Source organism: Leptonotus elevatus, chromosome 21 (assembly GCF_054856555.1).
Source record: "Leptonotus elevatus isolate MCC_2025b chromosome 21, RoL_Lele_1.0, whole genome shotgun sequence".
NCBI classification, from domain to species: domain Eukaryota; kingdom Metazoa; phylum Chordata; class Actinopteri; order Syngnathiformes; family Syngnathidae; genus Leptonotus; species Leptonotus elevatus.
In genome coordinates, this window is record NC_141259.1 from 1,752,209 (window position 1) to 1,769,268 (window position 17,060).

General features: G+C 40.3%; 2 protein-coding genes across 2 annotated transcripts in view; both read left to right on the top strand.

Moving 5' to 3' along the window:
- The window catches only part of LOC147155539 (uncharacterized), a 20,284-nt gene extending 9,983 nt beyond the window's left edge, over positions 1–10,301 (top strand). Inside the window, exons 3-7 of the mRNA XM_086066245.1 lie at positions 1,157–1,254; positions 1,436–1,580; positions 8,330–8,479; positions 9,304–9,419; positions 9,604–10,301. Of these exons, the coding sequence (XP_085922371.1) occupies positions 1,157–1,254; positions 1,436–1,580; positions 8,330–8,479; positions 9,304–9,419; positions 9,604–9,711 (617 nt within the window). The 3' untranslated portion in view covers positions 9,712–10,301. The remainder of the gene's footprint in view (positions 1–1,156; positions 1,255–1,435; positions 1,581–8,329; positions 8,480–9,303; positions 9,420–9,603) is intronic.
- A 2,413-nt stretch (positions 10,302–12,714) lies between these two features.
- The window catches only part of bmp6 (bone morphogenetic protein 6), a 71,023-nt gene continuing 66,677 nt past the window's right edge, over positions 12,715–17,060 (top strand). Inside the window, exon 1 of the mRNA XM_086066243.1 lies at positions 12,715–13,577. Within this exon, the coding sequence (XP_085922369.1) occupies positions 13,169–13,577 (409 nt within the window). The 5' untranslated portion in view covers positions 12,715–13,168. The remainder of the gene's footprint in view (positions 13,578–17,060) is intronic.

Genomic DNA, 17,060 nt, shown 5'->3' on the forward strand with positions numbered 1-17,060 from the left:
TTTTATTTATGGTGTCTCATTATTACTGTAGAATGATGATAACTTACTGGCAAGCAGAGTACACACTAACTTTTTTTCTGCAATTGCGCTGTTGCGCCTTTAGATGTCGCTGCAGTCAAGTCATTAGCACGTGAAGAAAATACACACTCTCTTTTTTTTTCCTTCTGTCTCTTAATCATCACATCCATACTGCTTTCAACCTGAATCAACTGTCTGCGCCATGAAGTGGGCTCGAGAGACAATTTGCTCCTCCTCATCATCAATGCTGTTGTCAGCTACAAGAAATATAAACAACTTTTGGATTGTTTGACACACAGTCTACGAATTATAGCCCGTCTTGGCGTCTGTAATGGGATTTTAATAGCCATGACGAATGTTTATGTCAGCAGGTTGTGCTCCACCGTATCAGGATGCCTGACCTTTGGGGGTGATTAGCAACCTGTCTAAGTTAAGGGATGACAAGCTGGGAGACTCCACTCTGGATGTTGTGGTTTCAAAACATAAGGAATCCATTTTGTTCAAATTAGAATCGATAGTTTTCATTGCCCTCATTAAAAAAATATATATCTGAATGATTGCTTTCTACAGGTTCTCAGTATTCTAGCCATAGATTCAAAGGGTTCGGGGGCTCAGGTTTCTGTGGTTGTTTGCGGTCAGGTCCAATCTAGATGTCAACCACTGCAGTTAAGGTCAACTGAGTAGGATCTACTTGGAATGTTTTGCATTCCTTGTATGCAGTTGGAGAGCACAAACAAAAATCCATCAGAAGACACAATGTTACATATTAGTAGTAGGACCACACTGAAAAGTAGCACAAATTAAAATACATGGATAAAATTGTAACGAGAACATAATCATAATATTTGAGAAAAAGTAATATTTCAAGATAAGTTATTTTGTTACACTTTTTTTTTTAACTTGATGATAAAGTTGTGATATTATGAGAAAGTAGTTCTAACAGAGGAAAAATAAATAAATTAAATTAAATTAAATACTTTTAGTTTAGTTAGAATTAGTGTGCCAGCTAGACCCATAGCAAACTGCTAACCAAATTGCAGCTCACATACTGCCCCGTTTTTTTTTTCATCCTCATCATTTCCTTTGCCTTTTGACTTTGCAGCTGCCATAGTTTCTAATTTTGTGGTCTCTCTTGTAGGAGGCAATTTCTGCGCTGGTTATGATCTGAAAGAACTGGCCAATCACACGGCCTCACACAAATTGGAGCAAGATATCACCAAGGGTCCCGGGCCTATGGTGAGTAACTGGAGCTGTATTGCCTATCATTGTCTTTTCAAACTAGTAAAACTAAAATAAAGTAACTCACCTATTGAAGAGCAAACACCCCACCCGCAACCTATTTTACCACTTTCTGGGCATTTCATTGCGCTACTTTACTATATTTGCTTTTGTGCACAAATCTGCTGATTTCCTGCAGGGTCCTTCCCGTTTGCAGTTGTCCAAGCCCCTGATAGCAGCAGTTAGCGGATTTGCCGTGGCTGGAGGACTAGAACTGACTCTGCTGGCTGACTTACGAGTGGTGGAGGAGAGTGCCATCATGGGGGTGTTTTGCCGCAGGTTTGGTAGGTCTCATACTGTTGTACTACCTGCAAGAGTGTCTCATTTGACTTGCATAATAATTGAGTCTGCCTTGGTCGTTCCCCTCTTCCTCCCTTTGCTCTGCTTCAAGTTCTCAAAGACAGCCATTTGCATCCAAGCATATATCACCAGTGGTCTCATGCCAGGAATGGGTCATTGTTTCTATTTTTCAGCTTTGTTGCTTTGTTATCTCCCCAGCTCAGGTCGTGTGTCTTGTGTGTTTGGAAACACCAGAGACCATGACTGCCTGACCTCCTTGATAAGTAAAAGAGGAAGCCACTGAACGCAAGGCCAAACAAGGCGTTTTATTGATGTTGCGCGACTTCCTTATAAACACATTTTTTTGTCGTCTGGCGGTCAACTGGCGAGGTTTGCCCTCTCATGCTGCAAACACTTAGCAGAGGAAGACTGTGTAGTGGCTCCCGTTAGACTATGGCGCCATCTCTCTTTGATCTGCTTAAAATACAAGTAGGGTATGTATAAATATAACTGTTGTTCAATAATTTACTGGCATTGCTTGATTTTGAGTGTAAACATGAAGGGTTTATCGTCACAGGCCTGTAATTTTACTGGAGAGTGTTGTGGCCGTGCCCTTGTCTGCCCTTCTGTACATTCTGTCAGCCTGCGGATGTACTTATCAAGCAAGGAATATCATGTCTTTTTTTGCACACTACAAAGTCTTCCAATCTAGAGCTGAATCTTTAATTACTGGACACGCAGCCATATTGCTAACCTAAGTGGGTGTTCAAAATCTTGGCGTGGCCGTGTCTTATTGAGCAAATTAATGCTGGATTTGTGTGGCTGTAGCTCAGCTTCCCATAGCTGAGGTCATAGAGAGCAAACACTGACTTATCAGAGACTCTGCTGGATGCAAGGGCCCTTCATTTTCTTCATTGTTTCAAGATAATGATAATAATAATTCACATAATCTACTGGATCATTTGATTGACTAATCAATTATTATGCCAACGACATAACCTGAACCATGAAATACCGGTATACAATAGAAACGTCAGATTATTTGTAAATTGAGTGTTTATTGGTCCTTTTGAACAAACAACAACAAAATGTTATTTGTAAATCCACTTCCACATATGACTTTTGATTTGTGTCATATTTGATACATCCAGTCACAATGCTTTCATTCTACAATCCCCACAAAACGAAACCTATGAAAACCAAACTTCCCTGCCAATTTCCAGCTACCTGCTATCTGTGCTGCACTCTTATGTGGGCCAATAGCAACCTTTCTGGCACGTGATTGGCTGACCCATCTTGCGGCTTGCTCTCTGCTGGGGCACCTTTGCCTCGCCAAGAGGAAATGAGAAGGAGGAGATGGTTGTGACAGGGTAGTTTGGTGGTCGTTGTCTGCCGCTCACTGAATTTTTTGAGAGCTGAAATGAAAACCACGACACATGCTTGCCTGATTCTAAAGTTATTTTGGGGCCTTCAACCCGCGGAAACGGAACTAAAACACTTCAATAGTAGTTCGTTCAAGGACTGGCTAAAACAGCAAAGCTAAATGAGGGTGTTGTTCGAGCGCTTTACTGCACCTGACCCCAGCTGACCTGCAGCCTCCTCCTGTCTTACCTCAGAACTAAGCCGTATGTTACAAGGCTGACGTAACTTTGAACCATCGAAAACATGTGCTGCAAGTTCAAATGGTGTGAAATAGTGCAGTCAGCGCATAATGTCATTTCAAGACTAGCCGTTGCTTTTTAAGGACGCAGGAGAATGGAGACTTGGGAATGAGAGCCTAGTAAATGCAGGCTATGCAAAAATTATACAAATAAATATAAATGGCAGGACTGAACAAAGTATGTTCCGGACGTGATAATAATGAAAGCAAAGCGGAATTAAATATGAGAACTGATAATGAAGTAAAATGAAATATTTAAACTGATAATGAAGTGCAGTAATGCAATAAGCGCAGCAATAAAACAAAAATTAAAACAAATTTGACTGTACACACAAAAATGGAAGATTGTGTTTGAAAGCCCTTTATTATAAATAACATACATATTTAAGCCCAAACCTATTCACCCCTTGGCCAAATGTTAAATTAAAGTGATTTTTTAAATTTGGTCAATAGGTGTCTTTGCTGGAAATGAACAAGAACATTGAAAAGACTGTAAAACGTAGTGCAAAGTTAAATTAATTTGAAAAAACTTTTCACAACAACAAAAATCCATCCAAAAATCTGAATATTTTTTCTTGATACATTCACATTCAATGATATAATTTCATTTAATCAGTCTTTAAACCATAATCCCGTTTAACATTGCTAGTTGGCATTTCCTCTGTCTTCACCATGCATCTGCCAAAAAATGAAATCCTGCTTACAGCTAACAAAGGGTTAATTTTGGGTTAATTTTTAGTCATGCATACATCATAGAAAAAATAATCTGACAAAATTCAACAATGCATTTACATGTAAATTAAATTAAAACATTGTATCAATCAATCTATCAAGCACCAGTTGCATATATATGAATGTTAAACAAATAGTTTGTATTATTTTCTATTCTTTTTTTTATTTATTATTTTTGCTACCTTCTTGCCATTTACAGCCATTCAAAAAATAAAATCAGTTTCTACCCATACTCTATGCTCTATAGGCCTATACACAGTTGCAAAAATACTGTCTGTGTTTGCTATCATTCTGGTCACATCAATAGCAATAGTAAACTTCCAAAAGCCTGCTCTTCTCCTTCTCACAATTTAGTCTGGGTTGCCCGGAAATTGTTAATCTGCATCAAACTTAATCACATTTCCCACATGTGGTGCGGGGCATTGCGGAAGCTTTTATTTTTATTTTTTATTTTTTTTAAAACTATGGTGTGGTTGAGGAAGCCAGCAGGACCAGCAGCAACCTGGAACTCCCTTTTCACATTGTGTTTGTAAATAGTTTTTACAATCTGCTGCTTCCTTGGAGTGTGGTCTACTGGTGGGTCAAAATATGATACATTTTCTTATCTCTCTCTCTCTCTCTCTCTCTTTTTTTTGTTTTTTTTAAAGAAGTGTTTTTAAATTTTATTATTTTTCTGTCCCGGTCCAGTTTATGGGAGTTAACATTATCGTAATTTTGGACTGTTTTCTACAACTTGACAATAACGATGAAGACAAAAAAAAAAAAAAAAAAAATGAGATTAGTCCAAATCTTGTGTGTGAGTGTGTGTGTGTGTGTGTGTGTGGGGGGGGGGTTATTGGTGGCTCCCACAAGTAATGTGACATGTACTAATACTCCAACAATAACATCACTATATTAGCGCATCTGCTACTTACTTACTGCTGCTACAATTCGAAGCTGTCAATATCATCTGAATTTCAGAAAGAAAAATAAATGCAGGCATGAATCTTTTTTTTTCCCTCTCCAATGAGTGCAATTTAAGTTATTAACTAGTAAATAATGTCTTTCTCTCCTTTGAACAAGAAACGAGAGAAGTCCTTAAAAATGTTGTGAATAGAATCCAAACCTTTGAGTGATGCCAGATTATCTTTTGTTGGCACCATTGCAAGGCTCTTTAAAGCAGAATTTAAAACAACATCAAGGCCACCCTCACTGTTGTGGACAAAAGCGCACATCTGATAACATTCCTGCAAACAGGACACTTGAGAGATGAGCCTATCTGGCTGGGTTGGGCTGGCTGAAGGCTTGTTGAGGGGTGGAGGTGCTGTGGATAAGGTTAAGAGGGATCCTTCCGGTTCCTGATAGCAATGGTGCCAACAGCAGCCTCAATGACAGACCTGATTTCTTAATCTCCCCGGCTGCAGCTCCGTGTGCGTCCTGACGTTTCCTTCTTGTCTGCTTCTTTTTCCTTTTTGAATCAAAAGCACTGACAGCCAACCAAGGCTAGTTGCTTATTCCGTAAAATATAAAATAAATACAATAGCAGCCAAAACAGCAACAATCGGTTTGGATTCATAGCTTCCTACTGGGAAAATGTTAGAACTTAATTTATGATGGACATGCTCCACTACATTTTGACCCAAAAAAAGAACTAAATATGAATCCACTTTGACACTGTGACCTAAAAGTCCCGTGAGAACATTTCCAAATGGATCATCCCAATTGGATTAGTAGTGAGACAAAGCCCTTCAGAGCAATAACCCTTTTGTATTGTCCCAAGTCACTTGTGACAAGACTTTGAGTCACTAACGTATTCAGAGCCACGCTCGTTGTGCAAAATATTTGCTTATATTTTTGCTGATATTTGTCTTTGTAGAAACTGATTGATGTGTAATTTGGATTTTATTTCATTTATGGCAGCATTGATCATATTTGGCAGGTAGGACTTTTTGTGTTAACCTTGGTTGCTCTGAGTACTGCTTGCCCCTCTGTTATATGGTGTCCCACACGGTTCTATATTGGGGCCCCTGCTGTTTTCTCTCTATTTGTTGCCCCTATGTTCCTTAAGAAAACATGGCATTTCCTTCCACTGCTATGCGAATGACTCAGATCAATATCCCTGTTAAAAAGGCCAGGTTGAACTGTTTGTGAGGATGCAGTGCCCTCTGTTGGTTAGTTTATTGGCACCATTTCAATTATATTTAGGCACGTTCTTGGCCACCTATGCTGCTTGTTAAGACCTACGCTAACCGACAGACAGACGAAGTTGGTCGCTATATGTTAAAGCTTTGCTACAAATCCCCATTTCACAATGTGTGCGTGCATTCGCGGGTAGGTGCCTTAATGTAACGTTCTCAGTAATTCTAAGTCATATATTCATTTAAGTTAACGGTATGTGTTCTATTTTGGACTTATGTGTCACTAAGTGGCCCAGCTAAGTAGCATTGTATTATAGCCATGCAATCGCTCCTTTTGATTTGTATTTTATTGTATTTGCTTTGCACAAACCACACACTTAAACTCTCATCCCCTCCCCACAATTAAACAACATAAAGAGATAAGCTGGTCTGATCACTGCCTCACCTAGACAATCTATGTTCTAACCGGACATACTGCAGCTGTTATCAACCTCATAATTAATTTCTACTAGCAAATATTTTTCAGTCCCACTGAGCAAAAAAGAAGCTTTCTCATTAATGCCACTTTTGTCCTGCCTGGAGGGCATTGCATTTCTTGAATTGTACATTCCTAACAGACTCAAACTTGGGTAACCCCTTCAGACCCATAGATGATTGCAGTAGACATGACATATTTACCTAAATCAATAAAAAAACATCATTTTGAAGATGTTAACACTTCTGGTTTATGATTGGATCCTAGCTAACCAATCACAATCGCAAGTTGATTTGCATGATGTTCATGTTAAAAATGTTACATACAGTATAAGCTTGGTAAGTTTACAACGTTACAGCCACACTATCCTGGCGTCCATTATAACAAATAAAAACATGAGGTAATCCCAAAATTGTTTTCCATGTTGTTATGTGGGGAAAGAGTCTAAATCAAAAAAAATAAAAATGCAGAGCAGAAAAAATGCGGGTCTAAAGGGGTCAAATTGGACAGTGATTTTAAATTGGACCGGCAAATTGATGCTGTTGTTCAATGGTCAAGCCTCTCCTTTCTCAACAGCACTTAGCGACAGTAACCATGCCTTTATTACATTTTGCCTTGATTACTGTAATGCACTTTATTTTGGAGTCAGCCACAGTCCGCCGGTTAGTCCAAAATACTGCAGCTTGCTTCCTAACTGGAGCTTGAAGGAGGGAGCGCTTAACTCCAATTCTGGCCTCCCTTCACTGGCTGCCTGTAAAATTTAGAGTTCATTTTAAGATTCTTTTATTTGTTTTAAATTATTTCTCTTTACCTCTTTGAGCTCCTTAGAGGGCTCAGACAGGATCGAGCCTTTTCCGTTGCTGGGCCCCCCATTTGGAATTACCTTCCATTAAATGTTAGGCAAGGCCCCTGTACTGTATGCCCATTTTTTTTTTTTTTTTACTCTTCTTAAAACACATCTTTATTCTATGGCTTTTCACTCAGCATGACTGGACGTTGCTTAAGTGTCTTATGGTGTCTGATCTATTTGTGTTTTTAATTGCCATGGGTAGTCTGTTATAAATATTAGCAGAATCCCCCGCAGTAGTGATGGAGAACAAACATTTTCATGTACCTACATTTGGCCTACAATATCTAATCCCAGTCTTGTCTCAGTCAGAAGCCCACAAAGCAATTTATAAACTTGAACCCGGCTCTCGATGGGTTGTACGTGTATTCCCGCTGGTATTTAATGTATTCCAATTGAGATTATTGGAATGAATTGGAAAGTCACTTGTGGCATACGAATAGGATCACAGCGTTTGTAAGACTCCCCACACAATGACTCGATGGTCAGCGGGGTCTTGGGGGGTGACAACCCTGACCACCAGCGTGATGATTTGGGGTTATGAAAACACGCCTGGCACATGTGCTCTCAATAAGGAAAGGCTCAGAGTCACTGAGGGATTGCAGTGTGGAAGCGGGCAACTTTTCGTGTGTGTGTATGCGTATTTGTGTTCCAGCTGGTGCTCTTTAGATATTAGGACAACATGCCAAAAGTGTAGCACACCTTGCACTGTAATGTTCCCCACCTCCACTCTTCCCATGTCTTCGTCTTTGTATCTGCTGCTTTTTCAAGTAAGCGAGTACTTTTAAGTTTGGCGCCAGAGCAGCAACACTGAAAAGTAAGATGACGTTGTGGGACTGAATCAACTGTAAAGTAAAACAGTCATAGGCTACTGTATCGATAAAATTGATAAAAAAGGTATATTTTGTCATTTGTCCTTGCAGGAGTTCCACTGATTGATGGCGGCACTGTGAGGCTCCCGCGGCTCATCGGTCTGTCCAGAGCTTTGGACCTGATTTTGACCGGGCGGCCCATTGGAGCACAGGAAGCTCTCGCGTACGGACTGGCCAACAGAGTTGTACCAGATGGACAAGGTGGGCATCACTAACAAGCTTAATCTTCTAATAGATTTGCTGTCCTGCATAGCTTCATGTTTTCCGCCCTTCGGGGCTTGGGAAGGGTTTGGAAAATACGTTGCATTGTGGGATGTGGCGGCCATGTTTGAAGCTACCGTCTGAGAACATAAACACTTGCAGTCGCTGTTTAGTTGCATGGTCAAACATGTTAAAATGCAAGAACGGGAGGAGAATTTACAGGGAAAAATTAGACCACAAAGCCAAAGGCAAAAAAATTATATTAAAAATGTTTTGAGCTGTACCAAATTCCAATTACAGAGTGGAGAAACGATCCGGACATACACAGTAAATTCTGTAGAGTAAATTTGACTCTAGTTAGTGAGACCAAATAGACAGAGGAATGAACTCACAACCTTCATCTTGTGAGACACCTCTTGGAAGTAGATTAAATAGAGCCCTCTGATACAATAAGGTACTTCATGGTATGAAAATATGAAGTTACCAGAAATACAGAGAGAGCAAACACAGACAGGACCCTTCAGAGTAGCATCCAAAATGGCTGCTACGTCTATGAAGCAACGTGGCGTGACCCCCCTGCAAGCCTTGCTGTATACACGCACATGTCGGACATCAATCGTGAGGCCTCTGTAGAACACATGTGGATGTGCTCTCTTGTGGCTTTGGCTTAAAGCTCACAGTAGCAGCATGGCGACTATGATGCTCATTGAAGAGAATTTTAAGTAGAAAAAAAAAGAGATTCTAGGCGGTCACCGTCTATTTCCTGAATGATGAATGGCCGCATTGGCAGCACATCCTTAACATCCTGTGCGTCGCAACCACAGGATTACAGGCGGCACTGCATTTAGCTGAGCAGATCAGCTCCTTCCCGCAAGAGTGCATGAGGGCTGATCGCTCCTCGGCCATCTACAGCTGCTACGAAGCAGCCTCCTTCACACAGGTACACACCTCATTTACATCTTTAAAACTGTCATAACATGTGGCTATAGTTGAAAAAAAAAATCACTTCAAAATCTTTAACATCATTGAATTTTTCTACGACAACTCATTATTAGGAAATTGTGAGAACAACGTATTAAAAATGAATGATTAATTTGAATTTTTGTGGTTTTGACTCTACCAAGGCTATGCAGTATGAGATTGTCCATGGAGCACCAGTCATCTTGTCAGAAGCTGTCGCTGGGGCAACTAAATTCACCACTGGAACTGGGCGGGGAGGGACGTTTTCTTAAGGTTTTTGTATAGTGAGTACAGGGGTCTGCAAACTGCGGCTGTGGAGCTACATGTGGCTCTTTAATCCCTCTCCTGTGGCTCCCTGTGGATTTTGAAAAAAAGATTGTAGATTTTTTGTGCATATTTATCTTTATTATTATTATTATTATTTTTAGATAAAATTGTCTTTAAATTAATTAATGATTTACATAAAAAATAATAATAATTAAATATCAATAAATATCTACTGTAAATGATAAATCTTCAAGATTAGTTTTCTTGTAAGATTTTATGACTTAAAATTGATATGTGCAAGCAAGCTTTATGATTCTATGCATGACAGATAGATTCTGCTTCATCCAAAAAAAAAGGGGAGGAAGGAAGAATGAAAAAGTGATGCAAGTGTGTGTGAGAGAGAGACATGCAGGCAAATACCTCATTAGGTCTGAAGAGGTGTCTCGTCTAGACAGCGTGATGGCAGGACAGAATTGATCTGTTTGTTTCTTCCTGCATCATCTACACTGCTGCCACTTAAAGCTTAACATGTCAAGTAAAAATGTTCGTGAACTATAAAAGTGCTTTTATGTAAATAAATGTATCCTGTATGTTGGTTTATTGCCGGATCATTGCACAGCTGACACAGGGCTAATGTGCAAAATGCCATTTCTCATGCTCAATTCAAACCATATTAACTAAAATTTAGTTGATCGCATGTCTGGCTTTCAATGAGGTTTCAGAGTGTTGTGTCTAAAAGCCAACTGTGAGTGTGTGAGTGTGTGTGCGTGTGCGCGTGCACATGTGTGTGTGAGTGTGTCTGATATGCGGCAGGCTGTAGCTTTGATGCAAGTTGTCACTCCTCACACATAGATAAGATAGACTCCTAGCAGAGACAGAGTGATCCGGACACCTTTGGGAGCTTATCAGTGGGACCATCAAAATCTGATGTGGCACTATGAAGACATAACACAGGTTTGCTAAAAGGAATGAAGATAGTGAGGGGAAAACGGTGGGAGGGATTAGGGGGAGGTTTGGAAGAACATTTTTCTCCCCATGCATGTCTCCCTAAGTAGTTTTCACCATGATGAAGACTATTCTTTTGGGACAAATCAAACAATATTCTTTATAAAATCAAAATGAGTGCAATCCTTCATCTATACATTCCAGAAATTGAGATCAAACATACATTGCATACAGTGTGCTCATAACCAAGAACAACAGTAAGTAAGTGAGGAGATGTTCTTTCTGGACCAAATGGCTTTGTTTGATTCGTCAGTATATTTTTGCATTTAGATTCCGCTTTCACTCTTGGACTCGTTCTGGTTTCATTTCCTATTTACGTGTCATGTCATGTCAAGTTGCCCATCAATTGTGGTGCTGAGTCAGTTCTTAGTGTTTCTTTGTTACTTTGTACAAACACCAATTCCAGTGAAGTTGGTACATTACACAAAACAGAATAAATTGAAAAGACTGCAAAGCCAAGGTGTTCAACACATCCCATAGCATCACAGATCCTTGTCGGCTTTTGCACTTTGCACTGATGGCAATCTGGACGGTTCTTTTCCTCTTTGGCCCAGAGAACACAACATCTATGATTTCCCAGAACAATTTTGAAATGTGGACTCATCAGACCACAGCACACCTCTCCACTTTGCATCAGTCAATGAGTTTGGGCTTAAAAAAGCTGGCAGCATTTCTGGGTGTTGTTGATATATGACCTTCACTTTGCATGGTAGAGTTTAAACTTACATTTGTAGCTGTAGTGACTGACAACATGTTTTTTTTTTTTTTTACTGATAATGGTTCTATGAAGTATTCCTGAGCGCACATGGCAATATATTTTACATAATGAGGCTATCTGAGGGGTCGAAGTTCATGGCAGCATTCAATGTTGGTATTCGGTCTTGCCGCTTATGTGCAGATTTCTCCAAGTTCTCTGAATTGTTTGTTGAAGTTTTTGCTCACGCAGTTGTTCACAATGTGTTGAAATTCGCGGTGTCCTTGTTTTTCAACAACCGAGCCTTTAAAGGATGCTCCTTTTATCCTCAATCATGAACGGGTGAGTGCACAATTAACTTGTTCATCTGCGGAGTATTCCAAAAAAGTGTTTTTGAGCATTCCTCCACTTTGAGTCTTTTGTTGCCCTTTCCAAGCTTTTTATGGAATGGGTTGTAGGCATCTAATTCAAAATTAGTGAATATTAAAATATTTATTATTTTGTCTTTGCTAATGTAGTCACTTGAATATAGATGGACAAGGATTTGCAAATCATTGTTTTTATTCAGTTTTACACAACGCTCCAACTTCATTGAAAATTGTGGTGCATAATGGCCTGATGGACAATTTATTTATTTATTTTATTTTGTTCCTGCTTCCCCATACCTTTCTTTTGCCTTTTTGTAAATAAATACTTTTTAATTAGATCACTTCTTCTCCCCCTACCTTACTTCTCCTGCTTCACTGCGCTTGGGTCCACATTCAGATCTGAACTCCTGATTGAGTAAATACAGAAGCTCTCTTCTGGGATACATTGTGGTCGTTTACAACTATTTCTAGCTGTATTTTACTTGTAGTTTGCAAAAAAAAAAGTAGATTTATTTTGACACGTCTCTTATACTGGATCACATTTACATTCAATGTGCAGGTGGAATTATAAGTGGTTTGCGTGCTCTTTCCATTTTCGTCGTTAGGGGTCGCACGTCAACTAGGGAATATTTTTTCTGCTTCCGTTAGCTGTACACTAACGCCTAGTTGTGCAGTGGTTGTTCTTTTGGTATTTGGAGCATTTCTACTGTTTCACAGTAGTCTGTTGAAATCGGTACATTTGAGGTCTGTTGAAAATAATAACAATGACACCTGTAGCTTGGCAGAGGGAGACGTGTCACTATTAAGAGTGCGGACGTGCTGTCGCGCGCACAAATATGAAAATGTGTCAATCTTGTGGCCCCAAGAGCTCCACCTCTGGTTAAGTGCTTACGGAGTGGGCGGTTTCAGAACGCGCACGCACAAACACAAACTAGCGGATATTCTGGAGCGCAACCTGCTCGACTGTCAGATTGTGTAAAGAGGAGGCGGCGACCCATTTCGCTCTTTTGTCCACGCGCAACTTTTCACCACTTTTGAGGAGTAAACCCGTCCGCTGTCACGACATGGCTTCATCCAAAGGAGTTTTTATTCCACTTGCGGCCGCCGAAGACATATTTGTGTTGTGACCCAATCAGAGACGCTCAGGATCTCATTCACATGGTGCACTTTGCCTGGAGGTTGTACAGACCGCCGTGGGACGCAATGAGACCTGGACAAACGCTGATTTGCACGTTTTTCATTCGGAAATCTTTCAAATGGCTTGACGCAAGAGTGCTCAGAAGTTTCTGATCTCTGATCTGGCGTCTTGTCAACTTTTGGCCACTCTTACGCGCGTCCTTTTTTGTGTTTTAAGCTTTTGGACAAGGCGACCGACGCGCTCATTAGCGCAACACCATGACCCTCGGTTGGCTTGCCTTTGTCGGATTGTGTTTGGGCGCCTATTACTGCACCTCCCCGGCGTCGGGGAGCCACTACTCATTGGACGGGAGCAGCCAAGCGCACCCCGGGTTCATCCAGCGGCGCCTCAGGACGCACGAGAGGAGGGAGATGCAGAAGGAGATCCTGTCCATCCTGGGGCTTCCGCACAGACCCAGGCCGCATCTGTCCCACGCCAAGTACAACTCGGCTCCGCTCTTCATGTTGGACCTGTACAACACCATTTCCAGCGGGGACACGAGTGCATTGGACGGCGTGTTAGAACGCTACGAGCCGGTGCGGACTACGCGGAGCCCCCCACTGGCCTCGAATCAAGAAGCGGCCTTTCTCAACGACGCTGATATGGTGATGAGCTTCGTTAATTTGGGTGAGTCGTTTTTTCTTGTGTGTAAATGCGCTTTAGAGCAAGCCAAAGTCGGAACAGGTGTTGGGACAGAATCACCTGCACTTATATGCAAAGGCAACATTTCCACATTGAAGCTAGATTTCTATGACTTTATTCAACATTTTTCACGCTTGTTGAAATTAGTTTTTTTCTCTTTGCACATTGCTTAGACTATACCGTCTTTTATTTACTCCAGTGGCGATAAACACTTGAATCATAGCAAATTTTAGGAACATAAAAGCTTTTGCGGGGCCCTTCCTTCCATTAGCAGCTGCAGTGTTTACTGGGAGACTCCAAACAGAGCGTTGGAAGATAAACAGACTCAAGGAGGCTTAGGGACCACACTGATTGTCATTCTCTTTACAACCTGATAGCCAAAAATGTCTTCTTGGACCCTTAACAATAAGATTCATTCAGCATTAGGTTTCAAGCAGCCATTATTGTTCTCTATTATTGGTCCTCAGAGTGGATGTTGCAACATGATGGAATGATCAAAAGGATGCTTTGAATTCATATATGGAGGTTCCTACAGCTTTTGACTGGTGCTGGCGCATTTGTCTGTGGTTTACTATTCCAGTGGGGTGGCAGTTTAAGTGTGGGCTTCCGTACTGTTCCACATCTGGGCTTCCACTTTGTTTAATCAAAACCTGTGCATCTTTTGACAACTGCTTCTGATTTTTAGTGGACTGCCATCATTTGAAATGTAATTAAAGCGACATATAATCCTATAAAAGAAAAACACCTTGCATGCCTACTGTGTATCATGGAATTAGATTTTAATGTGTCTTTTTCTCAAATGTGACACTGTATGATGTACAGTATGTAGTAGAAAAACAAATTCCGGGTGGTCCTTCCTCATTTCAAAATAGACCCAAAAGTCTGGATCTCAATGTGTAGAACAAATTAAATTAGAATCAAGACAAATGAAAGGAAGGAAGGCAAGGCAGCCAAACGTCTGAAATAATTAGAGGATTTATTGAACTGGATTAATAAACACAGCTCACACAATGCCCTTGTTTCACAAATGGTGCTCATCAAACAGGACCCATAAAGAACGTGGTCTGTGCTTGTAAAACCAAATCAAAGGGAACATGAAAGACAGTGTTGATCTGATTAAAATGTGGAATCATCGCATGGTGTTATAGTTGGGACTGAATCTTTATTTTTCGCTGTACCTTTTGGGCAATAAAGAAAATGAGATACTGGAATGTTTACAGTTGCAATTAGAACACAATTCTGGGGTGGGGACATCACTTCCAAAGTCATGCAAAAACTTTAGGTTTCACTATTAACATTAGCTACCTTATTTTCAGGGATGTTCAAGAAGAAGAATGTTTATCAGTGAGATATGGCACAAATGGATCTATTCTTATCAAGTTTTTGCTAATGCAATTGTTTAACATCTAACCCTTGTATGACCTTCATCAATATTAAATGTGAATATATGAAATTGCATATATGGGGAAAGATTTATCCTGGAATAGATTATTCATATTTGCTTTACTTCCAATTAGACAATATATTTTCACGTGTGAACAATGTAGAGCTGGACCAGCACTTCATATATAAATTTGCTGAGGTGGAAACAAGAGAATTGTTTTCAATGTTACCTGTAGACCTACTTCAGCACATCATTGTGAATGAACTTATTGAGAGAATTAGCTTGTAACTGATTTTGGATTGGGCTTGACCCCTTAGTTAAAACTTAACCCTATAAAGCCTGAACCATAAAATTTCTATCTATCTATCTATCTATCTATCTATCTATCTATCTATCTATCTATCTATCTATCTATCTATCTATCTATCTATCTATCTATCTATCTATCTATCTATCTATCTATCTATCTATCTATCTATCTATCTATCTATCTATCTATCTCTCTCGGGTATTTTCTCACGAGGCACAGACCAAATTAGTAGCTGCTGAATTATGTCCTGTGCACTCACTGAGAACTGTACAACTCCTTTTTACAGCCCCGACCCCTAAAACTGTGCATGAGTCATGTATGGGCCTCGTCACTTGTTCACCTCAACTTTCATCACGGTCGCGTGAGTCTGTGTGAAACATAAAGAGCAAGTAGTGGAAAAACTCCTAATTGGGGATCAGAAGCATATTTTCCACTTTCTTTTTCATCTTCATTCCTAGAATAGCACATTCATGACTGTTTACCTTGTGGACGTCCTGCTTTCCACCAAGCTCTGGTCCACAACGACACTGTGTGACTCACGTTGTGTGACACACTGCGGCTCCTGACGTGTCCCAGTGTGCGGCAAGGGTGGCGTTCACTGGTGACCGCAGTTGAAGCTTGCCTGGACTTGTTGGCTGTGATGTCCATTCTGTTTTCTTGCGGCTTACGCAGACAAACACACACACACAAATTTTAAACATGAACTCACCGTTATACTTCTTTCCTCTCTAGTGGAAAATGTGAGCATCTTTTCATGGCCACATTTGTGAAGCGGACTGTCTGTGTTGTTGATCATTCCGTTAAATTTATTGCATATGTGAAAACACTTCCAAGAACGCTTTTAGAGGAATAAGGTGTCCAAACCTTTCTAACTGTTAAGGTTTGTGTTTTGTGTTGTGTACGGATAAACAGAAAGGGAACAACAGTCACTTTTTGCGGTACCGTCCTCGATTTACAATGGAGTTCTGTTTTTTAAATTGGCAAGCGATCCACTAACCAGAACCTGCTTTTTTATTTGACCAAAAAAAATCAATTTCTTAAATAATTCGACTTATTTTTATTCTATTGTTCAAATATTTCTTTCATTAATTTATTTTTGTGTGCGAATATTCAATTGTTAAATCTTTCAAGGAACGGTCCCCATAACTAGTTATGAATATACCAATTTTCACATTATTTCCTTTCTCTTTCAGCATTTCCTTTATGGCCAAATATATGTCCTCTCCTCTCGTATGTGTTTTCAAAGCTGTGATAGCCAAAATGACCTCTATAAATATTTTAGTCTCTTTGTGATAGAATCGGACATACACCAAAAGCTGAGGACTGTCACTTCCATCAGTTGATTGATGACGCTGTCAGGGTGACATCCTCCGAGAGCAGCGTTGCTCGTTGTTGTCGTTGTTGCTCTCCTTTCTCTTCAAATAGCCTGTCTGCCATTGCTTCCAAACAACTCTCAACCATTCCGGAGTCAGTAAAAGGATTTTTGTGTCGCGCCCAAAATCCACTCCACGCATAGTGAGCACTCGCAGGCAGATAAACGGGGCTCGTAGTCCTCGATGCCGGTAAAATTAAAGCCATATGTCTCAGTCCATTCACTTTTCAGTGTCTACTTTTCTGACTTTTGACAACGCCATACTTCATCACGTTTGTCGTGAGAATGCACAAACAAAACAAATTGCGAGCTTATCAGACCCCTGCTCGGTCAAAGGACCCCTGCTCAAGCACAGCTGACCCTCGTGCGCGCCTATTCAAAAATTGTCTATCGGTAAAACTG